The 21,666-nt window shown below is 38.8% G+C and overlaps 1 protein-coding gene across 2 annotated transcripts in view; it reads right to left on the reverse strand.

Moving 5' to 3' along the window:
• ERICH3 (glutamate rich 3) overlaps window positions 1–21,236 on the reverse strand; it is a 100,602-nt gene extending 79,366 nt beyond the window's left edge. For both annotated transcript variants that reach the window (XM_081818640.1, XM_081818639.1), the window contains exon 1: window positions 20,876–21,236. In XM_081818640.1, coding sequence (XP_081674766.1) covers window positions 20,876–21,099 — 224 coding nt within the window. In that variant the 5' untranslated portion in view covers window positions 21,100–21,236. The remainder of the gene's footprint in view (window positions 1–20,875) is intronic.
• Between the last annotated feature and the right edge of the window lie 430 nt (window positions 21,237–21,666).

Genomic DNA, 21,666 nt, shown 5'->3' on the forward strand with positions numbered 1-21,666 from the left:
CCAGAACTGTGAGAAATAAATTTCTGTTGTTTAAGCCACCCCGTCAATGGTATTCTGTTACAGGAGCCTGATGGGACTACATTAGCAGTCAGTGCAAACATTTCTATTGTATACATATAAATGTCACCCTCGTTCTGACCATGAGGCCTCCTCCACAGGGAGATGGTAGTAATCGTGGGTCTCAGCCACAACCGTAGTCTGTCTGATGCTCTCTGTTCTGCTTCTCTTCCTGTGTGCTTGGTATGGGTTGGTAGCCTCCCTTTGCACTTGCTCAATTACAAGAGCTTTACTGACCCGGCCACAAATTTAGATTAGTAGAGCTTTTCTGATGTTTCTGCCTTTGTCCTCTCCATTCACTGCCACTGTTTCCCCAACACACACACCCTTTTCTTTTCTTTCTTGCACTCAGCAGAGCCCTGGGCCAGATGAGGTCACCTCACCTGAACTTGGTGATTGTGTTGCACCTGCAGCACTCCACTCCCTTTGTAAGTCACTCTGCATCTCTGGTCAAAGCTGGACTTCTGGTCCTCCTACCCAGTCCCATGATCCTCCCCTGCTGCGGTCCCTAGGATCAACAACTGCACTGATCACAGCAATTACCAGGCCACTGTGACCCTATCATTCAAAGGCCATGCTGTTCACACCAAGTCCCACAGCTAAATGCCAAAACAGGCCTAACTCATTGGCTTCGTTATCTGATGGACAAGACTACTTACCAACCCTCTGGCCACTGGGTGGAGAACAACCCACTATCTGGCTCAATGCACCAGGGAAGAGAGCCCCCCCAGGAAACAAAGCAACCCTGTCTCTATGATGGGTCCTGTTTCCTCCACTGTGATACACACCCCACATTCCTGCAGTGCGGAGGGACTGGAGGAGCAGGCTGCTGAGTCCCTGGGAGTGCTGCCTTCCCAGCTGCAGTCCTTCAACACTTAACCCTCAGACCCCTGCCTCCCACTGTGTAGAATATCTAAATGGGGCTCTGAAGTAATAAAGTCGGTGATTCCTATCAATCCCTCCATCTGCCCCCAAAGAGAATCTATCCCATAAAAACCCCATCTGAAAAGACAAGCACTATAATATTATTAATCACAAGCATTTACTGAGCACTGACTCCTTTCAGGGCATTCGTAAGATGCTGGGGATTCAGAGAGGGCACAGACACTGAACCCACAGAGTTCCCAATCTAGTGTACATACAGTGTGTGTGTGCGTGTGTGTGTGTGTGAGAGCATGTGGGCATACTTCATTTCTTCCTGTGTCATAGGCTGATTCATTCACAAATAGATAATGAGTGTTTTAAGTGTCTCCATGTCAGATACTGTGCTGTAAGCTGGGCAAGAAGTATATTATCCCCATCCCATTAGCAGATTACAAAGCACCTCCACATACACAGTCTCATTTGATTTTTTTTAGGCCCCTGGAATGAAAGCTATTACAGCTCTTCCATCTTCCTAAAATGGAAAAGCTCTAAAACAAGATTATCATTTAATGTGAGGCAGTCATAGAAAAGCCTGATTAAGGTAACACTTCTTCATGATCACAGTGATAGAAGAATTTCTTCTGGCCTCAGCATTCTTGAACCTAACCCCTCTCCCAGAACTGCCCGTCCCCACACTGTCTACCCTCGGTGGGAGAGAGGGATGTAGTGGTTAAGACTCCAGCTGCAGTTCAATCCTGGCTTCAGCATTACTGGCTCCATATCTGAGAGCAAGTGACTTAACTATACCTCGATTGTTCTACCTTCCACAAAACACTAGAACGTGAATACAACGCGGCCAAGTTCTTTGCCACTTTATAACAAGGATCGCTTTTCCTCCAGTTTCCAATAACTTGTTTCTCATTTCCATCTCAGACCTCATCAGAATGGCCTTCACCATCCGTATTTCTACCAATGTTCTGTCCATGATTATTTATGTGTTCTCTAAGACGAAGGAAGCTTTCTCTCCAGCTCCCTTTTCTTTTTTGAGCTCTCACCAGAATCACAGGAAAATCCCTTCACAAGAAAATATTTGCAAACCATATGTCTGATATGGGGTTAATATCCAAAGTATATAAGGAACTCATACAACTCAATAGCAAACAATAATAACAATAACAATAATCCAATTAAAAATGAGCAGACCTGAATATATTTTTTTTTTCCCAAAAAGCATACAAATGGCCAACAGGTATGTGAAGGGACATTCAACTAATCATCAGGGAAATGAAAATCAAAACCACAACGAGATATCACCTCACATCTGTTAAGATGGCTATTCTCAAAAAGGTAAGAGGAAGTATTGGTGAGAATGTGGAGAAGAGGGATCTCTTGTGTGCTACTGGTGGGAGTGTAAATTGGTGCAGCCACTATGGAAAACAATATGGAGGTTTCTCAAAAAACTAAAAATAGAATTCCAGCAATCCCGCTTCTGGAAATATATCCAAAAGAAATGAAATCATGATCTTGAAGAGATATGTGCAGCCCCATGTTCACTGCAGCATTATTCATAATAGCCAAGCCACAGAAACAATCTGTGTCCATCAATGGATAAATGGATAAAGAAAATGTGGTGAATATATATGCAATAGAATATTATTCAGCATGAAAGAAAGGAAATCCTGCCAATTGCAATAACATGGATAGATTTTAGGGCATTATACTAAGTTAAATAAGTCAGAAGAAAGACAAATACCAGGCAATCTCACTTTTATGTGGATTTTTTTTTTTTAATGAACTAATAGAAATACTGAACGATGGTTGCCAGGGATTGAAGGCAGGAGAAATGAAGAAATGTTGGTGACAGGGTACAAATTTCCAGTTACAAGATGAGTAAGTTCTGCGGACCTAATATACAGCATGGTGACTATAGTTAACAATGTTGTATTATATACTTGGAAGTTGCTAAGAAATTAGATCTTAAAAAAAAGCAATTATGTGAGGTGATGAATGTGTTAAGGAACCTTATTGTGGTAATCATTTTGCAATATAAACATATATCAAACCATCACATCGTACACCTTAAACTTACACAATGCTATATGCCAATTCTAGCTCAATAAAGCTGGAAAAAAGCTTTTGGACCTCAAAACTTTTCCAGTCACTACCCCATCACCAGGTCCAAACCTGCTTCCACATTTTTACGTATTTGCTATAGCAGCATTCCACGTCTCGGTACCAATTTCTATCTTCGTCTGTTGAGGCTCTGTCACAAAATGGACTGAGTGGCTTAAACAACAGCTACTTATTTCTCGCAGTTCTGGGGGCTGGAAGTTCTGAGGTGGACGTGCTGGCACGGTCAGGCTCTCGGTGAGGCCCTCTTCCTGGCTGATGAATACCCATCTTTTCTTTGTATTCTCACGTGGCACAGAGCAGACAGAAAGGCAAGCTCTCTTTCATCTCTTCTTATAAGGGCACCGATCCCATCATGAGGACTCCATCCTCATCACCTATCTCCCAAAAGCACCAGCTCCAAATATCATTGTACTGGGGATTGTGGTTTCAACATATGAATCTAAGGAGGACACAAGCATGTGGTCCATAACAGAAGGCATACTTGTGTCCATTTTGTGGATAAGGAAAACAAGCCTTAGTTTAAGTCACTTGCTAAAGATCACACAATCCAAAACTTGTTCCTGATAATATTTGCCAAATCACAGTGAAACACCACTCACCAGGGCTTGCTAAGGTGGGGACCAGGATGCTAAGTATGATGACAGAAAAATAAGAATCATGAAATATTCACAGGAAAATCTAATTCCATAAATTCCCCAGTACAGAAATAGAAAAAATTTAAATGAAAATACTTGTAGACAAAATTAACAAATACATACTTCCATTTGTAATTAGCCATTTCATTAGCATAAAAACAATACTCTGAAATCTTTAAATTATCTTATTCTCTAATACATATTTCTGCAATCTGCTTTATGATACAAATTTCCTTAGCAAACTTGTTCAGAGAGAACATAAAGAATAATTTTGACACAGCCAGTTTTATTTAGATCAAATTGTAACTTTGCCCGTCTGAATTAATGAAGCTTGCACTAGTTTATTATTGTTGCTGTACCAAAGTACCACACATTAGTACTTAACACAAATTTATTGTCTTATACTTCTGGAGGTCAGAAGTTCAAAATGTGTCTCACTAGACTAAATTCAAGGTGTCATCAGGGCTACATTCTTTCTGGAGACTCTAAGGAAGGATCTTTTCCACATTCTAGAGGTTCCCCCCATTTTATTTTAGGGCCAGCTGATTAGCAACCTTAATTCCATGTGCAAACTTAATTTCCCCCTGCCATGTAAATTAACATATTCACACGTTCTGAGGACTAAGACATGGACGGACTTCTTTGAGGGGCCATTATTCTGCCTATCACAAGGCTTTTCTTATATGCCAGATGCCAGGGAGCAGAAACACTGGATGTTGAATGCTATGGTAGTAATATATATTGTCCAATGACCATGTTCAATCATGCCAGTGATCCTCACTTTCAAAAGGGACACTTCCCAGATGGAGGAAGGTAGTTCTTGACACCATACCAGGATATACAAAATAAATTGGATCCTAAGCTTTGATGTGAGCTCCTATGCCAAATGTGAGCAGTAAGACAAAAGAACAGGAGGTACACTGAGGAACCAATATATTCAAACAATAGATTTTTCTCATAAGGATAACAACAGAGAGATAACTTCTTTTTTTTTTTTAAGATTTTATTTATTTATTTGACAGAGAGAGAGAGACAGCAAGAGAGGGAACACAAGCAGGGGGAGTGGGAGAGGGAGAAGCAGGCCTCCCGCCGAGCAGAGAGCCCGATGCGGTGCTTGATCCCAGAACCCCGGGACCATGACCCGAGCTGAAGGCAGACACTCAACGACTGAGCCACCCAGGCTCTCCGAGAGATAACTTCTTTAGGTGAATGTAATATGTGAAAAGACAGATTTGCCCACAGGATGCAATTGCATTCGTGTGAAACGTGACAATAACATGGATAGATTTTAGGGCATTATGCTAAGTTAAATAAGTCAGAAGAAAGACAAATACCGTGCAATCTCACTTTTATGTGGATTTTTTTTTAAATGAACTAATAGAAATACTGAATGATGGTTGCCAGGGATTAATCAGCACTGAACATATTTCATTAAATTCAAATAATGATTATATGAAACACTAAGAAAGAAGAAGATTTTGCCAATACACCATAGCATGCCACTGATGTAAGCACGGATGAGTTTAGTAATGTTAAAATGTAAGAAAATCATCTTAGTATTGATGTAATAGGTTACTACGCATGCTTAATTACTGCACATACATAGATAAATCTGGGGAAGAGGAAAGAATATGGCAGGTTCTCTACCATTAAAAGCCTCAGAATGAGGTTAGAGAGAAAGATTTTACACATAAAACAATTAGAAAGCATACAAAACTGTATTTTAAAGTAATGACTGTGGAGTGTTGGAGCAGGCTCCCATTGGCTCTAATGAGATAACTGTTAAAATTTTCAGGAGTTTTGCAAGCCATTGTTAGCTTGAAATTGGCCATTGTGGGAGTATTTACACCACAGAAATTAACAAACACTATGAATCAGGGCTTTTTTTCTTTCTGGAAAGCCAGTTTACCAGCACACCACTAACTAATTTCAAAAGTAAGTAGCAAAATACATCACAGGAGCTATTAAATAAAATTGATTGATTATATGAGTCAACCTACAGAAGTATGCCTTACATAGTTTTATCCAGAAATTCATCTTCTATATGCAGTATTTGACCAAAGGGGCTCATATATCCATTCAACCACCTCCTATCCCCAACAAAAAGAACATGAGGACTCTAGCAAATACATTGACATTTTCAGTAGCATTTCAATCAAGAAATGTTATGCACGATATCTCTTTACATTGCCACAAATGGAAAGGTTCAACTCAGCTACCAATCTGGAAAACTGATTACATCATTTTATGCTCAACAAAATCAAATGAGACTTAGGTGAATGAGCACAGTTTTATTACTGAAGATGAAGAGCCTAATCGAGAGGTGCTTTGCATTTCAGAGGTCACTAAATCTGCAATTTGTAGAGTTTGACAGTGTTCAAGGAGGGCCTACATCAAACCTCCACTGCCAAGCAATGACAACCAGATGAAATGTTTCTGCAACTCACTTATCAAGTCCTTGTATTGGGAAAGCAAGTTAAACAAATCATAGGATATTGTGGTTTGATTGCCATTATGTTACAATTCACAAGCAATGGAGCTCTACCTCCTGACTTATATGCCTTTCTCACTGGCCATCAAAAAGATTTGTAAGAATCCACAGAATTTTAGCTCTATGAGGAAACTCATCATACTCAAGTCAACCAACTAAAACTAAGATTTTGAATCTCAGCAAGATTCTTAGCAAAGAAGTTAATAAAATCTAAATGGGAACAACTTCTCCAAATAAAATAACTGAGAGCAGCACAAATAACCAGAAAAATAAAGAAAAAATAAACTATGTAGCTTCCCATCACTGAAAACTGCACATCTGTCATTTAAGAGTGAGAAAATTTAAGAACAGACACCTTAACTCCTAATAGGTGCAATGATTTTCCTGTAGTTATTTAAGGCAAATAAATCTATATCAAATACTTCAGCCCACAGTAAATTTGATAGGATAGAAAAGGATGAGATTTGGGGCTAGAAGGCTTGAGGTCAAATCCTAATTCTACCCCTTACAAGGTGCATGACCCTGGTGAATTCAATTTTCTTTTTTGCAATTGTCACCATGAAGTCAAATGCTGTGACTGCTTCCTGAAGTGGATGATCTAAGTTTACTGGTCTGGAAATGTATTTACCTGGATCCACGGGATTATAGAAATGACCACATGAGGTCTAATCAACTCTCTCATTTTACATTCAGGACACTGAGGTTATAAAAGTAGGCAAAGCTCATCAGTAAACTCAGACCCAAGGACTCAAAAAGAAGATGCCAGAATGTCACAGGAATTCCCATAGAATTGTACCTTTCCCTTTCCTTGGGCCCTTGTCTCGCTACCTTGCACCAGAATTTCTTTTATCATGTTTGATCACTCCCTTTAGATTCATATAAGATCCCTCCGTGTATCCCTCTCACAAGTTGTACAGTGGTGCCGTATCTACAGTAAACACTTCACCAATATTTGTCGAATGAATGAGATTATAAATCAGTTAATGTAAACAAAATATACTGGTCCAATTCCTTGATATATATCCTTTAAAAAAAATCCATGTGTAAGGATCATAACCTCTCTTCTGCTTCAGGATAATAACTGAAAGTAGTTTATGTCAAAAGAGGTTCAAAAGCATGCTTTACATATTTTGGCTTTTTTAAAAAAATTCAGAGTGCTCAGTATGGAGGATCATGCTGACAATGTTAGTTTTGTTGTTTTGTTTTTGTCAAATAAATGCTTTGCAGTGTGATACAAAATTGCATTGAAAGAAAAGTTCCTAGGGAGGCAGGAAAAAAAGAAAAACCTTTTGAGGAAACTTGAAGGAAAGACCAATACAGAAGAGTAATTGACATAAGGGTCAATTATTTTCCAACCCTTTATAAGAAAATTCTTTGCCAACTAAAATTAGCCCATGAGTCTCTGCTGCCTGCCACTTTATAGAGGGTGATTGAACTAATATTATATAAATGATTTTATATTACATTCTTCATTCTTTTTATTTGTATCCAAACCTGCCAGATCTTAGCAATTATGCTAAATATTGATTTACAATTTCTCTCAGCTTATCCCAACGATGTAGACAGATGAGAACCATAATATTATTTTATTTATAGCCTTAATATGATGGTTTGAAGTGACTAGTAAAAACAAAACTAGTCTCCAACTGTGCTGACTGCTGGCGAGATAGTTTTGCAGTGTTCACAGATGAGGCAATAGGAAAACAGCGCATGGGAAGTCAGTAGGCCTGGGACTCCCTAAGGTGGACAGTTCCCAAAAGAAGAGGTTTGAGCCTTTAAGCTCTTCTCTGGAGACTTAAGAATTTCAATACTTTGGACAGAAAAAAATAAACTGTGGCCACTTAAAGAAATATGCATTAATAGAAATATAGTATGCAAGCCAAGGGAGATTAAGGAGGCTATTTGGAGAAAAGGTGACAGGAGGGAAAGTTCTAGAAACCAATAATTTTCATCACTAGTATTTATGGATCACTGAATGGTCTTGTAGTGCACACAGTAAACACTCTATATAACATGAGCTATATATTTTAATTCTCAAAACAACCCTGCAAAGTACTATTATCCACCCTCTTCACGGAAGAGTAAACTAAGGCATAGAGTGCTTGGATGAGCAGCTCATAACTAGTTAAAGGCAGATCCACAATTCAAATCAGGGACTGTTCTGCTTTAACCACTAAGCTGAACTGTGTTCTACAAGGTATAGTCTACAGTCCAAAGAGCTCAGCCTAAAGAAGAGAAAGCGTATAGGGGTCAGATAAGTGAATGGTTGACCTGTGAAAGATGCTAAGAAGGCAGGATGATCCCAAATGATGGTGGAAAGTACAGAGAGGACAGTTTGGCTTAATAAAAGGAACAACTGTTTAAAAGTCAAAGGAGTGGCCTTGAAGATGGTATGCCCAACGGGCCTGGGACTGGCCAGTTTTCTAATAGCCATGGAGGGTTTTAAGCATGGAAATATCATGACTAGATTATTCTACCACCAATATCCTCCTGCGGTGTCTTGAGTAGGCAGAGTATGGTAGTTAAGAGTTTCACTTCAAGTCCAATTTCCTGAGTTTGAATCTTAACTATTTAACTATCTCAGCTACTGAGTAGATTAGCAACAAGGGGCAAGGTACTTAACTTCCCTGTGCCTTATATTTTCCTCTGAAAATGGAAATAATAATAGTGCTATTTTCTAAAGTCATTTAGAGCATTAAATGAGTCATAGTAAAAACTTAGCAAATTACCTATCACATACTAAATGCTCAATGGATTTTGGAAGTTACCACTGAGTTGATGTACTTTAAGAATTAGATGCTAAAGATTTAAGGATGTGCTAACTAACCTATCATTTCATAAAACATACATATATAAAACCATCACACTGTACACCTTAAACTTAAATACTGTTATTTGTCAATTATATATCAATAAAGCTGGAAAAATTAAGCAAGAAAAAAAAACAAACAAAAAAGACTTAAGCAACATATGCTTTTCACGAAGATCAATATAAACACACAATAGCTGCCACTCACTGAGTCTCTACTATGTGCCAATATTCCTGCAAGGAAGGTATTTATTAGCCCCAATTTTTGAAAGAGGAAAGTGAGGCACAGAGTAATTAACTTTCCTAAGTCCCCATAAGGCACAACTGAGATTCAAACCTATGTCTCTCTGACCCCAAAAATATTCCTCTTTCTACTATAGCATGTTCATCTCTTATTTTTTTAATGAAACATTGATTTTCCTTGTGGAATATCATTCCTTTTCATTTAGAAGAACACACAAAAATAAGATGATTTTCAGACCGTTCCAAACTTTCAGAGACTTAAAGTCCTTGTTTGTGCCCCCTATGAAATGCTCTAACCTTCTGTCCACACTCCCCCGACAGTTTCTAAATTTCCTTGGACCTTGTCTCCCAGCTTGCTTCTTGAGCTCCCCTACTGCCTGAAATAGGATTTTGGGATATCTGGTTCCTGCCCCAAGCTCTTGCATTTGGTCCTGAAACTTCAGACTTTACCTTTTTTTCTTCTGTGGGCTGATCTCTTCACCAAGGACTGGAACCTCAATACCCCTCTACATAGACTGCAACCTCAGGTCGGCCTCACTCACTCCCTAAGCCCATTTCCTATTCTGGAAGATTCCAGCCTGGGCCAAAGCTCTAAGTCTCAAGTTTGACTGAGAGGAAAGAAAAATGTGTAGGAAAGAAAAATTTAACAGTGATAACCTTATATAAATCCCTATGAATTACGGTGAAAGAGCCATTTGCTGGTAGTTTGAGAGATTCCAGACTACTGATTTCAAGGGGAAGAAATATCCAAACTCACTTTATGAAGGTTTACAAGATGAACAGAAATAAATCTGAAATTAATTTGACCTAGAATTAAAGGCAAAGATCTTTCACTTAAAAAAAAGAACCAAAAAACCAAAACCAAAACAAAACAAACCTAGTGTGTATATTTAGTGTTGTATCTGAGGTTCTAAAAATGAGCAAGAGACAATAAGTGGAACCTAACGGCAAAACCAAATTTGAGGTATCGATTTCTCAGGCCAGGCCAGCTTTCACTTGGTTTTATAGCATCCTTGCCTGCTCCTAAGAAGATGTCAGCTCAATAAATAAGCAAATGTTGTCTCCTCTCACTTATTCAAAGTCATAACAGGCAACTACAATGATACTACAGGTTTCCCTGCTAACCGAAAGTAGAGTGTTCCTGTGAAGTCTTTCGTAAACCAAAATGGCGTAAAGCAAAGAAGCAATCACCATTGAATTACATGAAAACATTTTTGAGTATTCCCAGACCCAAGAAGTAACCTCCCGTAAGCATTTCTGATACCTTAGGACACATCTTGCTAATGAATGAGCAAACTAAATCAATATAAAGCACAGATACCAACAGAGAGTTCAAAGCTGTGGTGGCTAATGCCGACATGCTGAGTGTAGTTCCCAGAGAAAGTGCTTGGCGGGGCCACTCTTGCTGCTCAGAACGTGTGCTGCCTCCCTAAAGGCTCGCTGCAAACACATGCTAGACCCTATTTTGCTTTTCACCTTGATTTCTAAAGGCAAAAATCTTCTTCAGACTTCTTTCTGTTAGCAAAAACAGGTCCTCTATGGGTCTTTAGAAAAGTGGTTTAATGCAAACTTAGGAAAAGCAGGGGATATCTGTACCATGTACTTACAGAGTACTTTTTACTCTCTTTAAATGTTTCTGGATAGTGTATCTGTATGTATCTTTTATATATGTATCCAAAATTTTTCCCCAAAATTAATCTCTCCAGGAATGCCTTGTCCAATTAATCCAACTCTACATCTAGCTCAGGACTTCAGTGTGCAAGTTCTCTTACAGAAATTCAGGCTTATTTATGTACATTAGTACCTGTCCCAGTGCTACTAAGCACTAAGTTAACATATTTAACACTTACTATATGGGAGGCCCAGTGCTAAATGTTTTAGAGGATTTTATTTAATCCTCACAACCTACACAACAGACGTATTTTCCACATGGATGAAAAAAAAAACCAATCAAGAATCAGAGGGATTATGCAGAATTAATGTAGGGCCACACAATAGCCGTGTGACAAATCTGAGCTCAGATCATAGTATGGAGCTAGACAGCTAACTACTGACGCACTGTGCTGCAGGACACTGTGGACTGGTCCCAGAATCCATTCCCAAACCCTTCTCCTTTGTCTGTCTCCCACTGAGCTTGTAAAGGTCAATACACTCTTTCCCACACTCCCTTGCAGGTAGGCATGCCCACTAATGCAGTTCCGGTCAATGAGATATTAAAGGAAAGTGTTGGAATGTTCTGGAAATGTTTTCCTCCTTGATTAAAAAAATTCTTCTTCAGGCGCCTGTGTGGCTTAGTTGTTTAAGCCTCTGCTTTCGGCTCAGGTCATGATCCCAGGGTCCTGGGATCGAGTTCCGCATGGGCTCCTTGCTCAGCTGGGAGTCTTCTTCTTCCTCTGCCTGTCCCCCCGCCGCCCACTTGTTCTCTCTCTCTCTCTGTCTCTCTGACAAATAAATAAAATCTTTTTAAAATCTTTTTAAAAATTCCTTCTTTCAGCCATCTTTTTCCTTTCTGTTTTGGATGCTTTTATAAAAATATAATGACTGGATCTAGGGTAATCGTCTTGCTACCATAAGGAAAAGACCAAGAAAATTGTACAGGTAAGGACCCAAGTCCTGATATTACAAAAAAAAATTGAATCACCTACCTCCAGACTACTTGTGAAATAAATAATAAATGTTGTTATGGTTTAAGGCACTGTTTGTTTGGTTTTCTGTTACTTCCAGTTGAATGTATTCTTAACTGATATAATTACCCTACTGCCCTTGGACAGCAAAACTCAATGACGTTCAGTGACTTTTGAAAACTTTTTTTTTAAAAAAAGTCACTATTTAGGTTTTCTTCAAGAACTCAGATGAATTTCTGGAGCACAGTAAGTGCTTAAAATGGTAGCTTAGTAACTAGTACATACTCATACTTGGTAAATATTAATTGAATGAATGAGCAAATGTATTCTTGAAATTAATCACAAATGATCACTAACATAGGAGACTTATGTCAGCAATTATTGAGCTAAGTGCAGGGCATAGTCCTGAAGTACATGAAGGACCAAAATATGTAGAGAGGTATGGTCTCTACCCTCAAAACGTTTGTAGTTACAAGGGAAATATGAAGACAACTGGAATGCTATGAGGGAATTGCCCTCCTGGTACTTGTTGGTGTAACTTTAAAAACAGTACTGTCTTAGAAACAGCTTTTCAAACAATATAGTTTTGTCAGTATAGCTTTAAAAGTAGGATAATACATAGGAAAATGGAGAAAAACTATAATGACCAAAAAACCTAACTATGATCATTAGTGGGAGGATTTCAAGCAATTTTTCTTTTTTCTTTTATATTTTGCTCAAAGTAGAAATTTTTCAAAATACAGATAAATATAAGGAAGAAAATAAAAAATAACTTGTATACCTAGTACCTAGAGACTTGATATCCCCTCCAAGTCTATTATTCTCATTTACAGCAGATTATTTTTATTTGAATCTAAACAACAGAAACAATATTATTGTAAACATCTTGGAGCAAGCTATGAAGAGAGACAAGTTCTTAATATGAGAGCCACATAATATTCACAAATATAAAATATTATAATCCATGGCATATAGAGAATGTCAGATTAACTGCTACTATAAAACACTGATTCAATTCAATTTAAAATCCTTAGTTTTTAATGCTGTTTCATAACTACTATGTGCAATTTATATTGTCTGTTTAGTTCCCTGCTGTCTTTTCCTTTGTTTCAATATTTTGCCCTAAGAATTTTCATTAATTTATAAATGTTTATTACTATTATAAGAAAATAATAACAGTCACAGAAAAATGGATCACCAGCTTAAAATGTTCAATTTTCTATCCCAACTAGTGTAAGATGCTGAGAGGTAGGGAGTAATTTGATTACGAATCAGACTAAACAGAAAAGTTCAATACTTACCAGTAGAGACCACTGACTTATTATCTTAATTACTTCTCCTCACTAGTGCTTTAATCATACTTTCTGTTTGCTTTGAGTTTTATCTCCCTTTTCAACTTTTGGCTTCCAATCTCCACTCTTTATGAGCCTCATATTGTTAAATTATTTATTTCCAGTGACTACATTTCTCATAAAGGCCATCTTTAACTTTTGCAGGACCAAGTAATAAAGAGCATCAGCAGTGACAAACAGGTTGTATTAGTGCGGGAGGGCTGTCATAACGAAGTATCACAGACTGGGGGGCTTAAACAACAGAAACTTATTGTCTCACAGTTCTGGAGACTAGACGTCCAAGATCAAGTTGTCAACAGGGTTGGTCTCTTCTGAAAGCCATGAGGGAAAGATCTGTTCCAGGCCTCTCTCTTTAGCTTACAGATGGCCATTTTTTCCCCCTCTATCTTCACATGGTTTTCTTTCTGTGTGTGTGTCTATGTCCTAACCTCCTCTTCTTATAACAACACCAGTCATATGAGATTAATGACCCCACTGACCTCATTTAACCATAATTACTTCTTAAAGACCATATCTCAAAATACAGTCACATCTGAGGCACTGGGAGTTAGCAGGTTACATATGAATTTGGTTGGGGGTACAATTCAGCCCATAACACAAGCACAGTGAAAAAGACACCAATTGAAGTATGTAACTTGGATTTAGACATAAACAAGGAATATATTTCTTGAGTAAAAAGAAACCCACACTTTGATTCCAAATTATCTGTGTTGGCAAACAGAGATGGGTCATTGATGATCCATCCAATAGGGGAACAGATAATTCTGGATCCTACCATATCCAGGTAGGTAGTTTGGATGGATATGGAGAGGATAATGAAGCTCTCCAAAGAGATCCCCCAAAGCATTGGGCAGAAAAAGAAATTGCACCTCACAGTAATCTGCCCATAGACCAAAAAAGAGTTAACCATACAAAAGAGATCGGAAGACAAGAAGAGTGAGGGTCAGAGGAGACCCTAAAGAGAATGAGAAGTTATTAAGGAAGCCTGACCCATACATCTACACTTTGAAATGTTCTTCACTTTTAAAGTATGTGTCTTGTGGCTCAATATAAAAGCAATGCTTTGACAACGACTCTCAAAAAACTTCTAATCCTAATATTGACAGAATCTCAGTAAGGCATGATTTTTCAAGCTGCATCTACTGAACTTGTAACATCTTTTTCTCTTTTCTCTGGAAAGACATTAACCCAGAAAGGCAAGCTCTCAGGTGAATTACTTTAATCCAAATATATTTTCTAATACAACAACCTGCAGCAATGATGTTGTCAATGAAGGATGTGTTCCCTAATTGGAATTCTTGGAAGAGGAAAGTTATTTAGAGCTTCTAGCTAGTAAAAAAACCAAATGGCTTCTGATAAGTTAGAAACCAGAGGTATAGTGGAATCCTACCTAACATTTGGGTTGACTTTTTTAGTTAGCACAAGATGCAAATGTTTTATACGGTAAAAAATATTCTTAAAAATCATGAGCTTAATCCATAAAGTACGATAGTCATGGTTTTGTGTATGCCGCACCACTCAGTAATTCTTTGTATGCATAAGTTTCAGAACCACAGAGGTAGGCCAAAGCAAGGAACTAAAGAAAAATCAAAATGCAGTGTCTATACACTCAAGTAAGTCCCCTTTGAGGGCATTGCCCAAGTCTTATTCCATGCAATCAAGACCAGTAATTGATCATTCAAACCAAAAATTAATTTAATGAGGTAACTATATATAATACATTTACCTTAAATAGTTTATTTTAACTGAAAGCATAAATGTCCGTCAGTTCACTATATTTATTTTTGTTTGTAGTGCCAAGGGTTTTACTTTGTGACTCAAATGATTGTCCTCTTCCCTTCTCCTTTTGAAAAATATAAATCATATTCATAATGTATCACTTGGGACTTCAAGTTTAGGGAAAGGTGACGAAGATGCTTGCAAATCTATATGAATATTGAATCCTAGATTTTTTTTCTTTTTTACAGGTTTTACCCCCACCTAATTAAACAGTTTATTTTAAACCCATGGACATTTACGGAATCACTCCAAAGCCTACACTATTTTCAACTATTTGTGGGGGGAACTGAGTAGGTCATTGGCAGGAAAGATCCAATAATTCAATCTGCATACTACTTCTATTGGTCTGTACCAAAATTATTTATTAAAATTAAAAAGATTATTTCAGTACTATATTCCAGAATCTAAAATTTCATCGAAAATGGCATCTCTGGAAACTTAAAAGTCCTGAAAATACATAAACAACCAGACCCAGATTATTTGAGGCTGATTCTGGGTTTGAAAATTGGGTCACAGAAGTTTTATTTTCTTATCTCCCTGAAAAACTGTTTGTAGTTATTAATAATCAAAATAAGTTGGGGAAGTCTCCACTTTTCGCAGTTAGAGAGGCCTTCCTTCAGCAGAGATTTTGAGAAAGGAAGTGGGGTGCTACAGTAGACTGCATCTGACAGTGCCCTGTTCTCTACACAAGAAGTGTACATACTGGGATATGCACATTCCTAGGATACCTAAAGACTTTCCTAAGGGAACTTTCCTAAGGGCAAGGATAGTTTTAGGGGAATTAATTTCTAGACCCTCTAGTTTCTTCTGTGCTCTCCTAAAACTGATCTGACTGCAAATGCACTTCCACACCATATTGATCCATACCCCCCTTCCCTTTTATAATCACCTTTCCATTTTTACAAAAGAAAGGCACACCTCTCACCACCCAGTGTCTTATTAGGGTGCACTAAACTTAGAAGGATATCTGAAAAGTAAAAGGACTACCTGAAGTATTGCATAGATGTTAATACAACAAGTGCTTTCACGACTGGGCAACAGATATGATTGCAAGTAATGTCCAACCCTCTGCTTTTAGCACAAGTGAAGGATCACATTTGAAAGATCACTGAAAACATTTTTTGGCGATAGATCACTGTGTGATTTTTGGCAATATAACTCTGAAGAAATTCAAAGAATTGAGTGATGTTGTACAAACAAATCCCTTTCCAATCCCACCTATGTATGTGAACAGGTTTGTTAAGCAAAGGGATAAGAGATGACATCCCATCTATAACAAAAAGAGCAGATTCTATAATAGATGATCGGAGAAGAAGTCAAGACAAATGAACATATTCAATTCACCTCGTTTAGTCAGAAACAATTTATTCCTGAAGTTAAATTGTTAATATGTAACAGGAGGGTGAGTAGAAACTACCCAATTTGAATTCAAATATTTAATGACTTCAAGTCTGATTTTCTGTGTGACAAAGATAATTTTGGTGGTGGGAGAGTGGTGAGCAACGAACAGACTAGAATGTTACTATAGCCATATAAATCACTACACTTTGCTAGGAAGGCAGAGACACCACAATAAATCTAGTTAGCATTCATCACCACACAGTTACAAATTCTGTGTGTATAAGAACTTTTAAGATTTACTCTTTTAGCAACATTCAAATTTAAAAAAAAAATAGTCTTATTAGCTATTATCACCATGACGTGCATTACATCACCATGATTTATTTATCAACTGGAAGTTTGTACCTTTTGACTCCCTTCACTCATTTCACCACCACCCTCCCTCCACCCAGCCCCGTCTCTGCCAACTGCCAATCTGTTCTGTTCTCTGTATCTATTAGTTCATTTGTTGTTGTTGTTGTTGTTGTTATTGTTTTGGATTCCACATATAAGTGAGATCATACAGTATTTGTGTTGATCATTTTGCGGGACATAACAAATATCGAATTATTATATCATACACCTGAAACTAGTGTTATATGTTAATTATATCACAATTTTTAAAAAAAATACCCTGTTGAGCCAAACAAACAAAAAAGGCAGAGACAAAGTGCAATGAGAACTCCAATTGTAAATGACATGGTGGGTTGATAATTTGTTGTCACTTTTGGATATATATATATATATATCCACTATCTAAAAATTGACAGTTTTACTCCCAGCAGTTTTCACCTGCCTTTGATGAAGAAGGACTGAGTTATCAGCAAGTACTAGGGATGGGTTAATTCTTTCTATACCACACTTCAGTATACAGATGGTCCCCAACTTACAATGGTTTGGCTTATGATTTTTTGACGTTACGACGGTACATAAATACGACCCAGGAGAAACCATTTTGAATTCTGAATTCTCATCTTTTCCCAGGCTAGCAATATGGGGGATGATAGCCTCCGGTGATCCTGGGCAGTGGTAGCTCCCAGTCAGCTCTAAGTCACCAGGATAAAAAACTGATACACTTAAACTGTCCTGTATGTACCCAGATAGTCATTCTGTTTTTCACCTTCGGTATATCATTCAATAGATTGCATGAGATATTTACCACTTTATTATACAACAGGCTTTGTATGAGATGATTTTGCCCAAATATATAGGCTAATGTAATTGTTCTGAGCACGTTTAAGGTAGGCAAGGCTATGATGTTCAGGTTCCGTGTATTAAGCGCATTTTGGACTTATATTACAATGGGTTTATTGGATCGTAACCCTGTCATAAGTCGAGGGAGATCTGTACTCCGCCAGTACAGAAACATTTGTTTACATTAAAAAGACATATAATAATAAGTCTAAATTTTTAAAAATAAGTGTGTCTAAACCTTGGAGCAATCTTTCCAAGCATACATCTTCTGCATTTTTATCTTGTCATAAACCATAATGCTCCCCATTCTTCCAATTCCTTAAAGCAAATTTACAGATGAGTGTGACTATCTCTACTTAGAGCCAAGCTTATCTTTCACACAGGGAGTCAACTTCACATGGATTCAGTGATGATCCTTTGAAGGAGTTAGAAGAGCTGTATCATTTCATCCTCATGCAGGACTGAGGGGTATAAAATCCCCATTCCACCTCCAGGACTAGAGTGCAACCCACAGACACGTGCACGCGCACAGAAAGAGCAACCCAGGGTGAGATTTAGCAAACCTGAGGGACTATCAGTTGAAATTTTCCACTCTAAAACAATTGCATCAGAGATGGCAGTGCCAGGAGCCGTGTTTTATAGTTGACTTCCCCCAAATTACGATGCAGCTCAGATTCAAAGTCTCTATTATAATCTTTGGCAGAAGTTTTTAAGACCATTTTTATTTACTCCAAACTCTATCTGAACTAAGTCAGCACAGGCCCTTTGCAATTTTTACATCAAGTGTTTCAAGCTGTAATTAAATGAGCAGTGGAACTCCAAGGAAGCACCGAGAGAAAGCATCAGGGCATCACTTATTGATTGGTGGAATTTTAGGGATTCGAAATTTCTGTTTTATTGTACCACTGCACTTCATTACCATTTATCCTTAAAATGTAATAAGTACAAACTGCTTCAGCAATGATGGAAAAGCTTTCTCAGCTTTAATGAAACCTTTTATTTGCTACTGAAACTTTTATTATTTCCAAATGGTGGCATAGGCAAGAAAAATAATCCCTACTTATATTGACGAGAAACTTCAGCAATTTGAATAATTTTGTTCTTGGATGAATTCTAAGGCATTTAGAGTTGTTATTCTTACGTTTATTGTTTTCATTTACTTTTGATGAACTAAAAACAAAAAAATTACACATATACACGTTGCTACAAAATAATTTTCTAATTATATATCAAAATGCTAGATAGCCATGTACAGCAATCACTTGTCAGATGTTGGTCTGATCTGGATAGGAATTTCTACATATCTAGGGCTCCAATACATCTCAGCTATTGGCCATGAGATGCAATGCAGTGTAATTGCAAGTGCACAGGCTGTGAAACTGGATGGCCTGGTTTTGCTTTGCAGCCCTGACACCTGCCTACCTGTGAGATCTTTCGAAATTTTCAGACCTTAGTTTCCTTCCCTGTGAGAATGAGGGTGACTAGAACCTGCCACATGAAATGGGTGGGAAAATTAAACGAGGTATATCATGTGAAGCATTATTTTACAGCATGGCACATGGTAAACACTTGTTCAGCTCTAGTATGCTTTTCATATGTGAATACGTCCACCTCCAGACTGGAGGGGGTGTCAGAACACACCATTCATTCAACAAACATTTACTGAGCTTTACTTTACGCAGAACAAGGTCCTAGGTAAAGGAGGCACAAAGATTAATAAGATAGTGCCTACTCTCCAGGAGCTTACAATTTTAGTGCAAAATTATTGTTACCATCTTAATATCTTTCTCGAAGAGTACCATGAAGCATACTCCCTCCCTAGATCATAAATTTTCCTTTTTTCCAATGTGCTTGGAACTAACGGAGCTTCAGAAAAATTTCACTTCAGTTTCTGAAATCTTAATCATGCACAATTTAATAAGCAGCTACAGGTTTTTCCACATTTTAAAATGGATGATTAAATGGCCTAATAAGATTCTAACTTAGCCAAAAACTTGAAAAACATAGGAAGACAACCATGACTGACACATTCATTTTCCCGAATGTGGACATACTGCAAACAGCAGCTGCAGAAAAATAGGGCCATTTACATCCCACATGACCCACGGCTAACTAAAATTGCACAGGAGTTCAGCATCAAAGTGTTAAAGTACCTAAACTAAATTCAATTTGAGATAAAATGAGAAGAAGCTTGTTTAGTCGGAGCTACACTGCTTTCCAAAAAAAGTTCTGAAATTGACTTCCAACATGGCACCTTGTATACCTCTAGTTTTTCAAACATTCTGTTCACATCATTACACTCAGTGAATTCATTAAAAAATAAAATCTTGAAGTTCGACTATAAATCCTAAACACAATGACTAATGTGGTATTTCAGACATCACAAACTCCAAATGATCTTAAATATGTTGTCCTCTACTAATTTGCTGCTCTTGAAAATGTGCAATAAATCCAATTAAAAAGGAAAACATTTTCAAATTAGTTGCAAGATCAACTAGAATATGATCTGCTTACTAGATGTATCATAATAAAAAAACCACCTAATATGCATTACATTGTTTAATTTAGGAGGACATTGGATATTCTCCCTTCCAACAAAAGGACCAAGACCTTTTATTTCTTAAACAACATCCAATAATGACTGTGTTAACTTTCTAGAATAGATTAAATAATTGCCAAATACATCTTCTGAGGAGGCACCCTGCCCAAAGCAACAGGAGATCATGTGTAAACACACAAGGACACAATTCTTTCCTTCTCTCCTTCCTCTTCAGTATCATACCACCTTCCCTGGTCAAAACCCTTTTAAGGATCCCTATGACCCTGAAATAAGGGGCACCCCTCACAGTAGAACCTCCCTCGACATTAAATCAACTCACACCTCGTTTCTCTGCAAGACGCCACAGTGAAAATTTTTCTCTCGTTCCCAAAGCTCCAAACGAATGCATATTTTGGTGACCTCTACTTTTGCATTCAAACACACATGTCCCACGCCATGGGATCTTTTTGATCCCAGCTAACGTCCCTGCTTAATGTATGCGTTTTTCACATCCATTTTTTAATCCTTCCAGAGTGAAAATTTCAAAGAGGCGAACGTCGGTGAAAGAAGCGAGGAAAGGGAGGGAGGAGATAGGAAGCCTGGGATTTCTGCCATCCTCAGCGCAACCCAGAATCCGTATTATTTGTTTCTTCTTCCCCAGCCTCCCTCTCGCTTCCCCCTCTCGCCCCTTCCCCCGCAGCAGGAGGGAGGAGGAGGGGCCGCTGGCTGAAGCCGCCACCTGCCGTGGGGTGGAAAAGCTCCAGTTGTCACTTACCCAGCCGGGTGAGAATGGCTCATTTTTGCAGGATCCCTTTTGGACCCCGCGGCAGGTGCGGAGGTCGGGTGCGCGGGGCCCTGTGCGCGCTGGCGCAGCGACACTTGCGCTCGCAGGGTGGCTCCGCAATGCGGTCGCCCGTGCGCGGGCCACCTGAGCTGGGCCGCCGCCGCCGCAGAGCTGCCCTGTGGCCTCCCGGGCCCCCACTCGCTGGCGGTATCCATAGCCTCGCGGTTGCTAAGGGAGGAGGGAAGGCGAGCGCGGAGGTTCTGGAAAGGCCCAAGCGCTGCTGGAGCGGAGCCTGGGGAAGCTGCAAGGGCAGCTCACTTTTTCTGGGTCCTAATGTGGGAGGAGACCCAGGCCGCTGCTCTGTTGCCCTGGGCGCGGGTTCCCCAGGCACCTGTAATCTGGAAACAACACACACACACACACACACCCACTCACTCACTCACTCACTCACGCACACCCATTTAGGCTGGTGTGCTTCCTGCTAGGCCCTGGGGAAGGAAGGGCTGGGTGGTGGCTGCAGGTAAGGGTAATGGAAGTCCAGAGCTGCTCCACGGTGATGTATGGGCTTTCAGTTGTAAAACAGTCCCTAGATTGCAAGTTCAAGGGAAAGAAAGAGGTCTTTCTCAATCTGTTTGGGGTTTTGATTTTGATTCTGATCTCAAAGGCATGGCAATCCCTTCATTTCCTCTTTGGAAAATCTCCATCCTTGCTCCTACTGAGGTCCCCACTCCCAGCAGGCAGTGCCCATAGGTCTGAAGTTCAGAAGGTGGGACGGTGCAGTT

The sequence above is a fragment of the Leptonychotes weddellii genome, chromosome 4 (assembly GCF_054177405.1).
Source record: "Leptonychotes weddellii isolate Sample4059 chromosome 4, ASM5417740v2, whole genome shotgun sequence".
Lineage (NCBI taxonomy): Eukaryota > Metazoa > Chordata > Mammalia > Carnivora > Phocidae > Leptonychotes > Leptonychotes weddellii.